Source organism: Malus domestica, chromosome 10 (genome assembly GCF_042453785.1).
Source record: "Malus domestica chromosome 10, GDT2T_hap1".
Classification (NCBI taxonomy): domain Eukaryota; kingdom Viridiplantae; phylum Streptophyta; class Magnoliopsida; order Rosales; family Rosaceae; genus Malus; species Malus domestica.
This window is the reverse complement of record NC_091670.1, coordinates 17,425,826-17,443,270: the sequence shown is the minus strand read 5'-3', so window position 1 is coordinate 17,443,270 and position 17,445 is coordinate 17,425,826. Positions and strand designations below refer to the sequence as shown.

Genomic DNA, 17,445 nt, shown 5'->3' with positions numbered 1-17,445 from the left:
TCTAAGAATGACACACAATGATGTAGGGTAGACGAGCACTTAAGGTTGACATGAATGCCTTCCAATACTTGGAAGTGAAACTGGGATCACGGTCAGAAATGATCCTAATCGGGATGCCAAAGAATCTGACAAATTCTAAAATGAGGGATTCTACCAAGTGGTCTAGAGGGAAGTCTTCGTGGACCTGTAGAAGATGCGTTGACTTAGTGATTCAGTCGACAATCACTAAAACATCATTATAGTATTCATGTGTACAAGGTGACTCGTACAAAAAGTCCATAGTGATATCCTTCAATTTCCCTTCGGATACAAAAAGTGACTGCAACAACTCGAACAATTTCTTTCTTTCTACATTGACTTGCTGAAAGATCAGATTTTTGCTTACTGACGACACAATCTCCATTTTCATCTCAAGTAAAAAATATACAGGTTGAACTTGGAAATTAGCTAAGGAGGTATCTTGATGATTTGTAAGTAACGTCACATCAGCATTCATGAGTTCTAACTGAAATGGGATATTTAGGTTAAGGTGCATTTAGTTAAAAGGCTCTTCTAGCGAAGGTGTCAGCTACTAAGTTTGTACGACCGGGTTAGAAACTTATTCACATTCAACGTCTCAAACTAAATTGACTCTTCTTGGTCAACTTGTGAGGAAAAACACTATAGCCAAAAAATCGTTAACAACCCGCCAAAAGTAATTGAAAAGACCAAGGAAATCTCGTATTTCACAACACTTTGTGAGAATTTTCAATTTTCTACAACTGCAATCTTTTTGGGAATGACAAGAATGACATCTATTGAGATTATGTGTCTCAAGAGAAACTTAATCTAAACAGAAATGGCAATTGTTAAATTCATTGTAAAGCTAATTCTCTCTGAAATCGATCAGGACTGATTGTCGATGTTTAGAAAGTTTGACTTTGTTGTTGGAGTAAACAAGGATGTTATCGATAATCCTATCATGAATTTGTCGGGATATGGGCGGAATGCCCGATCCGTCAGGTTTATGAACGATATTGGAGCGTTCGTCAACCCTCATGACATCACAAAGAATTCATAATGTCCATGTCAAGTCTTGAGTCTTGGACCTTTGTGATCTTCAGCTAATCGTAACCAGACTTCAGATTAAACTCGAAGAAAGCTTGGGCTTTATAGAGTTGGTCGGAAAGACCATCAATTCGAGACATGGATCAACGATTTTTAATTGTCATAAATTGAATTACTCGTAAACAGTGTGCAATCTTAAGGTTTGGTCTTTCATCTTTATGAATGGGATAAGAGGTCTCTATGGTGAAGGTTTAAGGAAAACAAGTGTTATACCTGGAAGTACATCGAAAGAGTACTCCACCTCTCAATTTGGTGGTATCCTATGTAGATCTTGGAAACTGACGTCAAGAATGTACATCCTCAAATCGTACCATACTGCCTTTTTTCTCTATAACACCTGCTAATAGACCTCACAACTTTTCTCAATAATTGTTTCACCTTTGTGGTGAGGATTAACTCATGCTTTAGTTTCTGATGTTTGACACCACAGGGATAATTGGTCATCGGAAATGACAACTTTCAGTAGGTGCTCCACCTGGGTATGTTTGTGATGTAGTCAATCCATTCTTAAGATCACGTGAAGTCCACAATTTCTAACAAAGTAAGATTAACCAGTGTCATTGGATTGGTAATGAGAACGGTGCATTCACTGCATTAGGGATTAACTGGTGTCATTGGATTGGTAAAGGGAATGATGCATTCACTACATCAGGGCTATATGTAACAAACTTTGTCTTATGACGAGTAAACAAGAGTGATATGACTGAATGGTGGTGCTCAGATCAATCAAGACCCTAGCGAAAGTGTCCTAATAATGTACTCATGATTAGGTCGGGATCGTTTTGGTCATCTAGGAGGGTGATATGGTTGACATTGCCATGGGTTTACTGTTCTCCTACATGGAGGGTGATTTGATTCCTTTGGCCCTAATTGCCTCTATTAGCATTTTTGATGGTTTTGCTGTTACCTAACACTTATCTAGTATTTTAATACTGTTTGCCTCTATGAGAATGTGAACCAGCATCCTGGAAATGAGGTATGATACCCTTATATTGCATTGTGTTTTCAATATAAAGAAATCATACCGCTTGGATACTAATTGACAGTTCCTAGATACCTGACATTGCCATTCTGGTGGCAAATAGTGTAACCTAGGTTGGCTACTACCTACGACATGTTCGGATGAGTAAGTACGGTTTCTAGGAAGGCTGCTCCTGTAAAATCATTTTGTCATTTCTAGGGATACTAACTATAACTTATGGTATTGCTAACCATAGGTATAACAATTTGTACTCCCATGCCCATACACACCTTAGTGACGGATACTGCATTGGAAGTGATTTTGGAAACTATTATTTGTGAAGCTGCCCTAAGCTCAGGAATGAGAATTGTGTTAACCAACTTTAGAATGGGGTTTACTGGAATTTGATTTTTCTTTTGAAGGTCCAGGATTACAACTACTACATTTGAAAGATTAGTGCTGTTAGGGACCAAAAGTGACTATCCCACAGATACTCTTCTGTTGAGTGCTAGCACTTTTAACACTAACATTGTCATTCCAGATATTTTTGGAAACTTTGAGGCGAAGTAAAACCTCAAGGAAATAACTAAGAGACACCGTGCGAACATCTAATAATGAGTAGATAAGATGCAAGGATGTCATGCCACAAATTTATGCTCACAAATAATATTATAAACATAAAGTATACGAAAGGTCTATTTGTAAAGTTAAACATAGCATCTCACAACATAGTATATGAAAGCAATGTTGGAGAAAACCACATATACATATAACGTGAAAACGAAAAGACCCACTCATAGTTACTTGCGAGGTTGTAGCCATTTGAACTAGGAAAGGCGGGGTCGCCAATAGTAATCGCACCTAAACATAAAATAGAGACCCATTAGTAAAATTCAATTAAATAGTTGGAATTTGAAAAAAAAAGAGTGTGGAAAAGGAACCAGTGCATCGAAATACCGTAGGAGGGTCCCGGGTGAATTTTGAAAAAAAAGTCAACACCGGTCAATTTTAACTGTCAAGGTTAAAGTTAACGGAATATTACAGAAGCAACAAAATAGCTGCACCATCACAAGGCCATAACCACTAAGAAGGACCAAGCAAGAACCAAACAAACTAAATAATTCAAACAGAAAATGGGGGTGGACATGCCACCTGCAAGAAAGCACTCCCATAATTCAAGCAAAAAGTGTGATGTGCACTTTGATGCCACCAAACACCAACGCATGTCACCAAAGACAAGCCGTGAAGACACCCATTGAGTCGAGAACCAGAAGGCGGTGGTTGATGAATCATAATGAAAATCAACTTTGGTTAGGTGGAGGACAACATAACAAAGTGGTGAAAGGGGATATGTAAGATTGAGAAATGGAGGAATAAATAGGATGTTGGTTGGGGGAAGGAAACAAGGGAAACGTTGTAGATCTTGGGCTAAATAGGAGTGAAGAGATGGGACAGAAATGGAACAAAGTGAAGGAAGGGGCATGAAGTGAAATCTAAGATAAGCTTACAGAAAAAATTGAGACAAAACTCAAGGAAAACTGAGACAAACTAAGAAGAAAATTGAAATACGAGAGAGAAAAAAAAAGGAAAAAGAGAAGGACGGAAAGAGGAAAAAAATAAGGTTGCCACCCGCACCAAAGCCAAAGGCTAGGGCCAGTGTCTAGGACTATTTCTTGTGTTTGTGTTTGTAGAGAGAGTTGCTCAAGAAAATAATATTTTTTTATCTTAAAAATGTGGAAATAAAATTTATGTCTCCAAAAATGCTAACGGACTATCTCAAAGTGAGACTCTTCATGTACTCTCTTCATCTTATAGTTTAACATCAATTTCCTTACTAACATTATAAAACATTGCTCCAAAAATATGAGATGATAGAGAATCCATGAAAATTGAAAAATCTCATAGTTTCTTTACTATTTCTATTGAGAGACTTCCCTTAGCATTATCCTTTATCTTGTGTCCTTTTAAACAATACATATGGTTGTCAAGTCCTACCAAGAAGGAATTGGATCCCATCCGGTTTGTGGAGATTCTAGAGATCCTTAATTTTAGCTAATTATCGTGTATCGTGAGGTCATGAATCATTTGACTTTTTTATTTAAAATTAAACACAAATAGTATTTGACGAAAACTGACCGTACAATGTACGTTGAACGGTTAGAATGTGAGGACCCTAATGCCATCTCCAACTGAAGGAGGGCCAGATGACTCGTTTTAGCCCTATGGACCTCCAACAAATTAATATTTTAATAAACAGTGTAGGACCATATTTCTTACCATTTTCAACCGAGGACCAAAGGGCCATATAGCTCGTTTTAGCTCTGTCACAAACAACCATCTCCTCTGTCACAAACAACCATCTCCAACCGAAGGGCCATAGGGCCAAACATAATTTATTATTTAAATAAATTTAAAAACTACAACTAAAATTAAAAAAGAAAACTTAAATTTAAAAACTACAACAACTTAAATTTAAAGTCCAAAATCAACATCATCTTCATCATCCGCCATTGTAGGAGTATAGTCGGAGGTAAACAACTGCCGTTAGGCCATAATTTCCCCCTTTTTTTTTTTTCTTTTTAATTTTTTTTTAATTTTTTTATATTATCAAAATAGGCCATACTCATTGGACTGTAATCTGAAGTGTTCATTTGCATATTCCTATCATCCATCTCTTCTTGTATTTGTTTAGCCTGTTCTTCATGCCTTTATGTGGCAAAGACATTTTGCTTCACCATTAATCGCAATGAGGCTGCCACTTCCTGTTGAGCGGTGTAATCATCCTTTGCCTTGCCTTTTTCCTTCAATCGAAGTCGGATTTTCTACCCTTGTTTCTTGAATGGTAGGAGATCCATCTTCATCCACATCTACAACTGAGGATGCAATTCCGAACATCGGCGTAGGAGCAACTCTATGTTAAGGTGGATCTTCAAATAACACTCACCCTTTACAAATTTCCCAATAACCGTGATGCTGAAAGGGTTTCGAGCTGCCCTCCAAATACAATTCCTCCACTTGATGTACCTATAAAATATAATTATACAAATTAAAGGAAATTAATTTATGAAATTAAATGTAATATAATTAAATATAATTACAAAAAGTAAAGGAAATTAATTTATGAAATTAAATATAATATAATTAAATATTTAAAATAAATTGTGAAAACACTTACTTCATCATAGTAATTGGTGCCGCTTTCATGTTCACTTGCGGTTGCTAACAGTGCTTGATGCCATTTATTCAAACTTGGATGAAACAGTTTCTTCCATCTTGAAGAACAACTCTCATGGTTTCGGGTATTCGGTGGAGTAATGCCTTCAAAGAGCTCATAATATTTTTTTGACAAACGAGTCCGAATACCTTCACTTGTTTGAGAACTCCCCCTCACACTATCTTCCAAGACCCATCTATTTGCCCTGTAAAGAGCTTCATCTTCTTTTCAGGTCCAAGCCCTACCTTTCATTGCAGATGAGGCCATTTGACAATTATTGAAAAAATTGAAGGAAAGATTATTGGAAGAGGTAAGAAATTATGAGAATTGAAATCGTGAAAATTATGTGAGAAATGGGGTAGGAATGACTTCAATATTTATAGGAAAAAAAATGAGAATTTATAAAAAAATTTTAAAAAAATTTTGGACAAAAAAAAAATCAAATCCAACGGTAACTAACGTCAACTAGCCGTTGCTAGTTGGCATCACGCTGACGTCAGCTAGCCGTTGTGTTTAAATTCTGGCCTGGTTCAGGGCCGGCTGGTTGGCTGGTTGGCTGGTTTGGGCCGATCGGTTAGCCCTTTGGCCATTTTTTGTTCAGTGGGGCTCACGAGCCATTTGGCCTGACCCTCGATTTGAGATATTTTAGGGTTATTTTATGCTCTCTGACATTCTAGATCCTTGGGTTGAAGATGGCTTAAGATCCCCGTAAAATGAATCCGAAGAATATCCTCTTCCTACCAAGAAATTAAAATGTGGCCGGGGTTGGTATTTCACCAAAAGCCAACCCTCCCCTACTCTCGCTCCCTACACGCTCTCCCACTCATCCCGACTTTCCCGCTCGATAAACTAGCGCGTGAAAGTCCCCGCCTGTCTGAAACGACAAAGCTCCGAAACCCTGTGTCTGAGGGCTAACCCCTCTCTTTCTCTCTCTCTCTCTCAATCTCACTCTCTCTCCTCCCCACCCCACTTGACACACCTCTACGTACAAAAACACCTAGATCAGAAAAAAACATACATACAAACACCACCGCCGCCGCCAGCACCACCTGTAGCATCACCGCCAGCACCACCTGTAGCATCACCGCCAGCACCGCCCAAATATGGCCACGTCAGCATCGCAAACCCTCCGCTCCCCATTTTTACGGAACCCCGCCCTCTCTCTCTCCTCCAAGCCCTCCCTCTCCGCCTTCTCAGTTACTCCCGCCTCGCGCCGCCGGGCCCCTCCGAGGCTGGTCGTGGTGCTGTCTGCTGCGAACCTCGACGCCAAGCCCACCGTTCTCGTCTCCGAGAAGCTCGGAGAGCCCGGAATCAACCTCCTCAAGCAGTTCGCCAATGTCGACTGCTCCTACAATCTCAGTCCCGAGGAGCTCTGCACCAAGATCTCGCTCTGCGACGCGTTGATCGTGCGGAGCGGGACCAAGGTCACCCGCGAGGTGTTCGAGTCCTCCGGCGGGAGGTTGAAGGTTGTGGGAAGAGCCGGCGTCGGCATCGACAACGTGGATCTAGCTGCGGCGACTGAGTTCGGGTGCTTGGTGGTGAACGCCCCCACGGCCAACACTGTTGCGGCCGCCGAGCACGGGATTGCTCTCTTGACCGCCATGGCTCGCAACGTCGCTCAGGCCGACGCGTCTGTGAAAGCTGGTGAGTTATTCTGTTAGTTGTAATTCATTGGGGCTTTTCGTCGAACAGTTGTGATTCAATTTCGTTGTGTTGCAGGGAAATGGGAGAGGAACAAGTATGTGGGTGTTTCCCTTGTTGGGAAGACCTTAGCCGTGATGGGGTTCGGGAAAGTTGGATCTGAAGTGGCTCGGCGTGCCAAGGGGCTCGGTATGCACGTGATTGCCCACGACCCATATGCTCCGGCGGATCGTGCCCGTGCCATTGGTGTGGAGCTTGTGAGCTTCGATGAGGCTTTGGCCACCTCCGATTTCATATCTTTGCACATGCCTCTTACTCCCGCCACCGCGAAGGTTCTCAATGATGACACTTTTGCCAAGATGAAGAAGGGGGTACGAATTGTGAACGTCGCTCGTGGTGGTGTCATTGATGAGGATGCACTCGTCAGGGCGCTCGATGCCGGAATCGTTGCTCAGGTTAGGTTCTTACCCTTTACATATTCAAATACCATATGCATTTTAGCATTGTGCTGAAAGTTAATAATGTCATTGATTTTTTTCGTCTGTAGGCTGCTCTCGATGTGTTCACGGTGGAGCCACCGCCACAGGGCAACAAGTTGGTGTTGCACGAGAGAGTTACCGCCACTCCTCACCTCGGTGCGAGTACCATGGAAGCACAGGTAGCGTTTTGCTGGTTTGCGTCAATATCTTATTTCCTAGTTTTTGTTTTCACCTGGGTGTCTTATGATTTTTGAATTTGATGTACAGGAAGGCGTGGCTGTTGAAATTGCTGAAGCCGTCGTTGGAGCCTTGAAAGGAGAGCTTGCTGCTACCGCAGTCAATGCACCAATGGTTCCTGCTGAGGTATCATCGCAATTGCCCAATATACTCGTCTCTTTCATTTTCTAAGAAGTCTCTGGATAGATTGTTTACTGTCTGCTCTGGAAATGTTACAATTGAACTGGATCTGCAAAGCTACTTGTTATGTTTTGAGTGTTATAAATTTTTCAAGTTTCACGTACCAAATCTAAAATGTTCACAACGCGTTAGTGCATATAATATCAAGATTGAATTCTTCTGGCGCTTGCAATAATTTACAATTTCTCTTACCATTCTCGATTGTAGGTTTTGACAGAACTGAAGCCATATGTTGTACTTGCTGAGAAGCTAGGGAGACTGGCAGTCCAGTTAGTGGCAGGAGGTAGTGGCGTGAAAACTGTCAAGGTCTCGTATGCTTCAGCTAGGGCTCCTGATGACCTTGACACTAGGTTGCTCCGAGCCATGATTACGAAGGGTCTCATTGAGCCCATATCCAGTGTTTTCGTGAATCTGGTTAATGCAGATTTCACTGCCAAACAGAGAGGACTTAGGATAACAGAAGAGCGAACCATTCTTGATGGTTCGCCTGAGAATCCACTTGACTCAATCCAAGTTCGGATTGCCAACGTGGAATCCAAATTTGCCAGTGCGATATCAGAGAGCGGAGAGATCAAGGTGGAGGGTAGGGTTAAGGATGGGGTTCCTCACTTGACCAAGGTTGGGTCATTCGAAGTTGATGTGAGCTTGGAAGGTAGCATCATCCTCTGCAGACAGGTTGATCAGCCAGGTATGATAGGACAGGTCGGAAGCATTTTGGGAGAGGAGAATGTGAATGTCAGTTTCATGAGCGTCGGAAGGATTGCCCCGCGAAAGCAGGCTGTGATGGCAATCGGGGTGGATGACCAACCCAGCAAGCAATCTTTGAAAAGGATTGGGGATGTTCAAGCCATTGAAGAGTTCGTTTTCCTCAAGTTGTAGACTGCCTTTTCCTTTTGTTTTGCTTCTCGTTAGGTGGCGTGGCTACATCTTACGTGCCCGATTTTGGAAATCCGTATGATTTGTGGTAGATTTAGGTGAGAACGAAGAATAATTCAGTTTGCGACGATCATGTGTGTACCCTGTATTGCTTTCATACCACATTTGAGTTGGGATTGTTTATTTCTTTGCAAGGAAATAGTGTCTTCCCTAAAAGCTCATACAAATCTCGTTGAACCATTGCCGCACGAATTTTTTTTTATATAAATTGTAAGTGAGAGAATCATCTCTCTATTGCTAATTCACCGTTCACAGTCACTAGCAATCTAATGTGAATAACACTCATGTCGAAGTATGGACTGCATCATCAGAAGTTCCAATTCATGAACCAGAAATGAAAGGAACCTGAGCTACTGTCGTCGGTAGGGAGATGTGGAGGTTTTGAACTGCTAAATAGGCAGCGATACCAGCGGCATAACCGGCAAAAGCAAAACCACTCACCTGCAGAGGACGGACAACGAATTTTTTCGTGACCACCAAAAGGAGGATGAAATTTCAAAGATGTTATGTTTAAACGGTATTTGAAACCAGTTGACTCGTTGATACCTTCCGCAAGTACCAGAAGAAGTCCACCTTTTCCATCCCCATAAAAGCAACCCCAGCTGCAGAGCCAATAACTAACATGGAGCCACCAGTACCAGCACAATATGCAACCAGCTGCCAAAACTCAGAATCCTTGGGAAAGGAAGTGAGGTCGTACATTCCCATAGTTGCAGCGACCAGTGGAACATTGTCTATAATTGCCGATACTACTCCTATTGAACTTGCAATCAGTTCAATATTGGGAATGTGAGAATCCAGGTAATTAGCTAATTCCCGAAGAATTCCTGCTGCCTCCAGGCTAGAGTACAAGAGAAGTTAAAATGCAGAAAGTGAGATTTATGCCATCTGTAGCCACTTTTGCATAGTCTGCAGAAAGCCAAGAGGTAGGATGCCAAGCCATGCGATATATATGATTGACTCGAAACTTTGTTACTGCTGCTAATTATATGATAATGATTTTTGCAATTGCAAGAAAAAGAAGTCGAGTACAGTTTCAGTGTATTCACCTGCTAACCGACAATAGGATGCCAAGGAAGAACAGTGCTCCTTGAGTGTCAATCCTTGACAAAGCCTGTGGCACTTTTAACTTCTGTCTTTCCGATTCACCATAATGTATAGCATCAGTCAGAATCCAAAGGACTCCAAGTCCCAGAAGCATACCCATGTAAGGAGGCAACCCAGTTAGGGCCTTGAACACTGGAACAAAAACCAAAGCTCCAATACCTACAGAGAAAACAAGCTGTCCCCGAGGTGCCATCTGTTCAGATGCCATGACAATGGACGCGTCTGGTCCTTTCCCGCTTACTTCACTGAATGGAAGAAAAACTCATATCATTCATCTACGATTCACTGAGTTTAATACAAACTTTCACGTCTCAATTCCCTGTCTTTGGTTTAACAACACAAAAGAAGTACCTAGTCAGGGACATTAGCGCCAGAGGAACAGCAAGAGAAACGGATGCAGGTATAAACAAGGTCTGAAGCAAGAAAAACGTATTCATTTTAGGTCAGAGTATTGATAAAATAATTACTTCAAGGATGATCATTCTACATAATCAAGTGCCAGATATCCAGATGGTAAAACTTAGCACTCAGGAACAGAAACTCTAAATGAAAAAGTGGTTTACAAAACTTCTCCATACAAAATAGTATGCTTATATCCATTCTCATTACATGCCTCTAAAGAATTCAGGTGAACAAAATATCATAACATTTCAATAACAAAATCAAGTATATATTGTCATACTGAAGATCGGTGGAAGGCAAATAAAAAACCATTATAACTATCATCCTTGCAGTACAACCTTTCCAAATTTAAGATAGGACCAACATACAGCATAAGCTAAACCATGATTGGTTGCATAAAACTCCAGTTTTGCTTTGGAAAATACAATAACACGCATCAGGCATAAAGCCCTAGTAAATAGATAATAGGACAACATGAAAATAAAAAAATAAAAAAGAAAAAGAAAAGAAATTTGATATATGAATACTTATGTCAGAGTGAAGAGAAAGACCTTCATTGTCTCCAATGTGGATATCTGACCGTGTATCCACAGCATAGTAGTGGTAACATCACCAATGGGAGTCCACGCACCACCAGCATTTGCTGCTATGACAACAACAGCTCCTAAAAGCCTGTCAATAAAATACAATTCGGTGAATGAAGCAGAAATTAAGCATCTGTTTGGGCTCCATTATTGTACAGTGCACAGGAAATATAGTACAACTTTATACATGGCCAAATGAGGTAGGAACTATGAACACGCTAAAGTGGTGCTTAAAGAGACTATATTCGGAAACAAACACAGTTTTAGTTATTATCCTATTTCTAATTGGCTTCCTAAGTAACATACACAGAAAGTGGTATAATAAGTTTCTTTTAAATGCTAATCACAAGTTGTTAAAGATATAATAGAACTGATAGTTTTAGAATGAGCAGGATGATAGTAATTCTGGGCTAGAATAACAAGTGGCGAGATTGCAGGTAAGGGAATAAATAGGGCAATTATTTTCTACTAGTTTCCTTATGCATCGGTGCAAGAGATGTACTCCTTTGACAGGGTCAAGGTATAGCCTCTTCCAATGTGTATAACTAGTTATTTGCAGGATCTCATCTCCTTTATGTTGCTTCGGAAATCTGGGAAGCAATGTCTTCATTCAAAGAAATATTTCAAACAAAAACCTCAACAGATATATGATTCAGCTTAATATGATTTTTCTTGGACTGTACTCTAATGACCTTGAAACATTGACCATTCATATCTAGTATTCTCCTACACATCACCAGGAAAGATTAAATGCTAAAAGTTGGAACTATTAAAAGAAAAAATCACATTTGCCTAAATGCCCAAAAGTAACTTAACGTTGGATGATATTAGCTGAAACAGTATTAAGCAATCTTCAAATAGATGGTCAGAACATACTTGCGAAATTCTGACTGAGGAACTAGCTTTCGCAATAAAGAAACCATGACAATGGTGGACGTCAGGTTGTCAAGAATTGAACTAAGGAAAAAAGTCACAAAACCCACCTGAAAATTCAACATTTACTCATTATATGCAATTTGATTGACACAAAGTAATGTAAACAGTAAAAGGACAACCCTGTCACAAAAAGTGAAGTTTAATTTGGGATTTGGCCATAGTTTCTATTGAACACTCTTATCTGTTTGGATGTTAGCAGACATACAAATCTCTTATACCACAGCCAATCCAGCGAAATATGGTATGTTCCAAGAAGTTGTTGATTGAATAATCAAGAATGAGTCAGCTAGAGCAAGTCCAATATCTCAAATGTGCATTAGAAAATAATAATAGACATTCGCATGACAGAAGAAGCAAAGAACTCACCACCCAAAGGAGCGTCCTTGGCTTTCGAGTGGTTATATTGTCAGTAACCAGCTTAAATCCTTGATGTGAATCAACTATCTCTACAATCGTCATTGCACCAAGCAAGAAAAACACTATTTCACTGACTTCAGCAGATGCATGTTGTAATTCTGAGACAGCTATATCAGTTGAAGGAGCCTACAAAAGTATCAAAATTAGGTTTGGGAGAAGAAAATATGTACAAGATATTGCAAATGCGGTTGCACTTTCAAGTAGTAAATATAAATCTTACCCCAATACTTCTTACTACCCACAAGCTCACAGCCATTAACAAACCTACTCCACTTTTGTTGAAGGCCAGAGATTCTTCAAAAATTATGCCCACATATCCTATTCCAAACAGCAATGCCATGGCAACGTCCTGTATCACAAGTTCTGTATTATCAACTTAGTGTTGTAAAGCATCTTTTTTAAATGTGTACAATTATATGCTGAAAAAGCACTTAGGAAATCATGGGAAAGGCACATTCAAACAATCACGCTGCAAATAAAATGTTACCTGATTAGCAGCAACCCAGGAATGGTTAATTGCCACTGCCCCTGTTCCAGCTGCAGCAAATACTGCAATAGCTTTCAGCAAATCAGTTTTTGGCCGGTAACTGGCTTCAAATTCTTGTGAGCTCGTTTCGTCAACTGAACATAAAGGATCACATGATCCAGAACTTGGGTTCAACTCCTGATATCATGCTAAAAGGTGATTCAGAAATTGAGAAAACCAACACCAAACAAGAGCAAGATGCCATACTAGAGGCCCTCAAAACTTTTGAGTTTCGACAATTTAGTTTACAAAGCAGCAAGTAATTGGCAATCCAAGAGAAACCCGTCTTATCCTATTAGGCAATTCCATACCCATGAACTAATTATATGTGCAGGTGCCACTGATACATTTCAATTCTAACCTCAGAGGGATTAATTAAACTATATGCAGTAAGGAGATTCAAAATATCAACAAATTATCAAAGGGGCTTTCAAAGTTACCAATTTTCACAAATTTATCCGAGTATGTTGAACTTTTCACGAATTACCCAATTAAAATTTACACATACTTTGCCAAAATGAACCAACCAAATTGCAAAACAAGCAAAACTAACAACTGGGTACTGTTAAAAAAGGAAGCTTTTCGCCAAAGAAGAACCTGCAACTCTCTATCGGAGCTGGATTTAATTTTCTGCTGCTGAGCTGAAGGAGAAGAAGATGAAGAACTCGAATCTCGTGCTTTGTCCTCAGCTCTGGCCAGCAAGCCATTGCCGAGCAATCTGGAACCTCGAATTCCACGCAGAGAAGGAAATAAGCTGCGGGTCTTAGAGACAAAGGGGAGGGAGCGCTTCTTGAAATGGTGGTGGTGGGATGGAGGCAAGTGGGCCCCAATCGAGAGGGAAGCCATTGGAGCCGCCGGCGAGCTAGGGTTGCAGAAGATGAAGACGATGAGGGTAGTGGGTAGTGGGTTCGGATCACTGAGGCAGTCTGCAGAGGTTCTTGTTTGTGAGTGTTAGGGCCAGTTGCATGGAAATGGAAAGGTACTTAGAGCAGCTCCAGCGGGATAAGTTGCTCAAGGGACAGTGGGCGGAACAGGGCTTGATTGCCCGAGGGAGGAAGCCCAGCGTTGGCTGGCGAGGGAGCCTGAGCAGGCCCGAGGGAGAGGCCCGTGGATTCGTGCCGGCCCGAGCGCCTGAGGTGGGTTTGACGCCTTTTTTATAAAAAATTTCGGTCTGGGCGATGTCTCCGGCCTCATCTCCACCTCCATCCGCTTCGCCCTCGACTGCCCCCTCAACTATGCTCGATCCTACCTCGCCGAACTTCTCCCCCTCTGCGTCCGCCGCATCGTCTACCTTGACTTCGACCTCATCCTCGTCGACGACATTGCCAAGCTCTCTGCCACTCCCCTCCTGGCCGCCCCGGAGTATTGCAACGCCAACTTCACCTCCTACTTCACCTTTGCCTTCTGGTCCGACCCCTCCCTCTCCCTCACATTCGCTGACCGCCACGCCTACTACTTTAACATTGGTGTGCTGCTCTGCTGTGTGTCGGAAGTGCAGAAAAAAAAAATGGTAGAAGTTTCTAGGAAGACATTTCAAAAGGAAGAGATAAATTAATAATATAATATTAATTTATACAAAATAAATAATATAATATTAATTATAAATAAAAATAAAAATAATATTTTATTACCTATTGATGGAGATGCAAAAGGCGATTGATGCGATGAAAGTTAAGCACTCAAATTAAACCCTCTTGTTGTCAAATTGTAGTATAAATGCAAGTAGGGATCGTTCTAAACCGGGGATTAGGAGGGCTTGCTAAAACCTCTAAACTGACTTAAAAACATATAAACAAAGTTAAAAACACTAAACTAGACTCAAAGAACTTAAAACAAACTCAAAGGACTCAAAACAAGCTAAAAACGCTCAAATCTGCCTAAAAACACAAACCGGGCAGATTTGGACTCTAACACACTTTTGGGACACCTAAAAACACAAATCAAAACAGATTTTGACTAATAAAACACTTTAAAGTAAAGGGGGTTTTGGTTTTTACGAATTTGAAAACAAAACAAGTAAATTAAAGAACTAATGAAATCTGCACGAATTTGAGTAAATTGAATGGATGGAAGGCTAGCTAGGAGGTTCTTCTCCACACATGACATACTTGCACATAAACCAATTTTCAGTTGTTCTTTCGATAAATCATGAAACTCAACACCCCAGGTTAATTAAGTCCGCTTAAATTAACCTTCAAGTTCTCCTTAAGTTATTGAATTGGATGAGAAAACGCATACAACAATTCAAGCATTCTTCAAAAGTCCTTTACGTGAACAGCACAATAAAGATACAATCAAAGATCATTAAGCATTATGAAAACTATAAGTATTGATGAGGCATTCGTTACTATGATGAGCATGAAACTCCTGCCAAGAATTCATTTAACGCGATCGTTTATAAGCGACCTCCACTACTTGTGAATATAAGTTTGTAACTATTAGGTGAAACTCCCTTATACTCTAGCATCATATTCATGCATGCAAACTAAGTGTGCGCTCTTAATAAACATACACGAATAAGTTATCAATCAAGCAGTTAAACAAATTGAATTCACAACTTATGAAATCACAACTGAAGGTAATCAAATCATATTGCAAGCATGAACATGGTTTCGAATTCCCCCTAACTAAAGGGGGTTTAGCTCCTCATACTCATAAAGCAAAGATAAACAAATTTAGATATTGAAAACAAAGAATGAAAACACCTAAAAACGCTCCAACAATCCAACTTGAATGGCAAGCACGTCCAAGGGTCCTCATTCTTCTCTTTGTTGCGGCACAAGGTGTGGTTTTATGGATGAGTGGTAAAATATGGTGGTGGATGGATATAGGTGAGTTATGGTGATGGGTGGATGGGTGGATTGTGTTCTCTCGGCCAAGGAATGAAAGTGTAAGTGTATGGAGTTGTGAGATGTGAATGTAGTGTCTTTTGATAGATCTTTTCTCCACCAAATTATGGTGAAGGGTGGATGTATTTATAGGCTAGGGAGAGGAGTGTTTGGTAATGAGTAGTGTTTGATAATGAGTGGATGTAATGGGTGTAGTGGGTGAGTGTACTGGGTGTAGTGGGTGAGTGTACTGGGTGTAGTGGATGAGTGTTTGGTAATGAGTGGATGCAATGGGTGTAGTGAATGGATGTTTGGAGAATGGATGTGTTGGGTGAAATGAGTGTGCTAAAATGGTTATTTATAGGGAGAGGATGATGCACAAACTTCAAATTTCGTTCATTCCTTTTGCTCCAAGCATATGCCATCCATTCCATGCCCAAAATGCTCCAAAATGCACTTCTTTGCCACATTAACCCTTTGGACCTACAAACACACGAAAATAGCTTAAAATACTAAAATAACTACGAACTAACAACATAAATGCCAAGAAACAAGCTAACTAAGTCGCATAAATATGCTCCTATCAAATTCCCCCACACTTAGCTTTTGCTAGTCCTCAAGCAAAACAAAACAAACAAAACAAAACAAAACAAAACCTAGACCTTCCAACAATTGCCTCAGGGATTTTTAATGAAACATGACATGTTAAAAATCATCATTCCCACAGATTTTGGTCATCCTTACACTTGAGCACATACTTATAGTCACCACGTACTAGTTCACAATTAACCAATTAAAATGATGTTTTGAATGTAGTAACATGCCTTAGAGAATTTACTCAATTCCTTACAAGATACTATCTATTTTCACACACATTTTCTGACTACACACCCTACACTAGTTATATGTGAGAAGATTGATGTAAACATGAAAACGAACACTCACATATATGTATAACAAAGAGGGCAATTTTCTAGAGTTATTCAGCATGTTTAGATATGATCTCATGAATGAAATGCTACTACTTAGATGCAAGAACCAGTGACACCATATGCTCAAACCAATTCCAAACTCCACATATTGAAACGCATAACACTCAAGATAAAGTTAAGGGTTGTAACGGGGTTTAAGGGTAATGGCTAACAAAGAAAGGATAAGGATAACAAACGTTATGAAAGCAATAGCAAGCAAAGTAATGAAATAGACACTTGGAATTCACTTAATAATGCAGAAATTATCTTTTAAACACAAAGGGAAGATTCAAGCAACATTTAGGGCTGAATTCAATGTTTTGGACCCCTTCTTCAACAAACAACACTTTAGACCTCTTTTTTCACATATTTTTCAACTCTTTTTCACTCTTTTCACAACTTTTCTTTTTTCATTCTATTTTCCACGAATGTTTCTTTTTTTCCTTTTCTTTTCTACCCGTGCCTTATTAAGGACTTTGGCACACACACACAACAAGAATCACTTCCCCCACACTTGTTTTCTGCAATACATTAATAAAAAGGAATACATTTTGAGTCATGCTTTACTATGCTTCAAGAACAAGGGTATGGATGGTTCTAATCTAGGCTAGGTGAGGACAGTGTGGGTTAACAAAGAACATAGGCTACACAAGGCTCAACGGGGTTAAACTTAAACATATAATGAAGTAGGATACACGGCAGTTTGGCTTTGGTGGTGGTCACTACACAACTTCATCTTGAATATGTGTTATGCAAATCAATAGCATGCTTTGAATGAAATGGGCATGAGTTCTAGCATTTGGAACTAAATGATGAAACGCCTTCTAAGTAGTAACCAAGCAAAGAATAATGAGATCATGCAACGACTTTAGAAAACAAGAATGCACATATTATTAACTTTCCAAATAAACGTTTTAGG

The 17,445-nt window shown here is 40.1% G+C and overlaps 2 protein-coding genes across 2 annotated transcripts; one reads left to right on the top strand and one right to left on the bottom strand.

Moving 5' to 3' along the window:
- Positions 1 to 6,084: 6,084 nt before the first annotated feature.
- Positions 6,085 to 8,911, top strand: LOC139189008 (D-3-phosphoglycerate dehydrogenase 1, chloroplastic-like). Its single transcript, XM_070807193.1, has 5 exons — positions 6,085 to 6,926; positions 7,002 to 7,378; positions 7,471 to 7,581; positions 7,670 to 7,765; positions 8,027 to 8,911. Exons 1-5 carry the CDS (start codon positions 6,386 to 6,388, stop codon positions 8,696 to 8,698), a joined length of 1,797 nt encoding a protein of 598 aa, XP_070663294.1. The 5' UTR covers positions 6,085 to 6,385; the 3' UTR covers positions 8,699 to 8,911.
- A 24-nt stretch (positions 8,912 to 8,935) lies between these two features.
- Positions 8,936 to 13,853, bottom strand: LOC139189009 (sodium/proton antiporter 1-like). Its single transcript, XM_070807194.1, has 10 exons — positions 13,325 to 13,853; positions 12,689 to 12,865; positions 12,422 to 12,550; positions 12,151 to 12,327; positions 11,725 to 11,831; positions 10,816 to 10,936; positions 10,214 to 10,275; positions 9,805 to 10,107; positions 9,302 to 9,596; positions 8,936 to 9,196 (listed from the first exon to the last, which is right to left on the bottom strand). Exons 1-10 carry the CDS (start codon positions 13,571 to 13,573, stop codon positions 9,077 to 9,079), a joined length of 1,740 nt encoding a protein of 579 aa, XP_070663295.1. The 5' UTR covers positions 13,574 to 13,853; the 3' UTR covers positions 8,936 to 9,076.
- Between the last annotated feature and the right edge of the window lie 3,592 nt (positions 13,854 to 17,445).

What these genes read in the sequence shown, in the direction of transcription:
- LOC139189008 (XM_070807193.1), top strand. Translation starts at nt 6,386, where the DNA reads ATGGCCACGTCAGCATCGCAAACCCTCCGCTCCCCATTTTTACGGAAC. An exon ending in ATGCCGGAATCGTTGCTCAG is followed by an intron (nt 7,379 to 7,470) that starts GTTAGGTTCTTA and finishes TTTCGTCTGTAG; the next exon opens with GCTGCTCTCGATGTGTTCAC. An exon ending in CGAGTACCATGGAAGCACAG is followed by an intron (nt 7,582 to 7,669) that starts GTAGCGTTTTGC and finishes TTTGATGTACAG; the next exon opens with GAAGGCGTGGCTGTTGAAAT.
- LOC139189009 (XM_070807194.1), bottom strand. Translation starts at nt 13,573, where the DNA reads ATGGCTTCCCTCTCGATTGGGGCCCACTTGCCTCCATCCCACCACCAC. An exon ending in CCTGGGTTGCTGCTAATCAG is followed by an intron (nt 12,551 to 12,688) that starts GTAACATTTTAT and finishes CTTGTGATACAG; the next exon opens with GACGTTGCCATGGCATTGCT. An exon ending in GGGTAGTAAGAAGTATTGGG is followed by an intron (nt 12,328 to 12,421) that starts GTAAGATTTATA and finishes ATACTTTTGTAG; the next exon opens with GCTCCTTCAACTGATATAGC.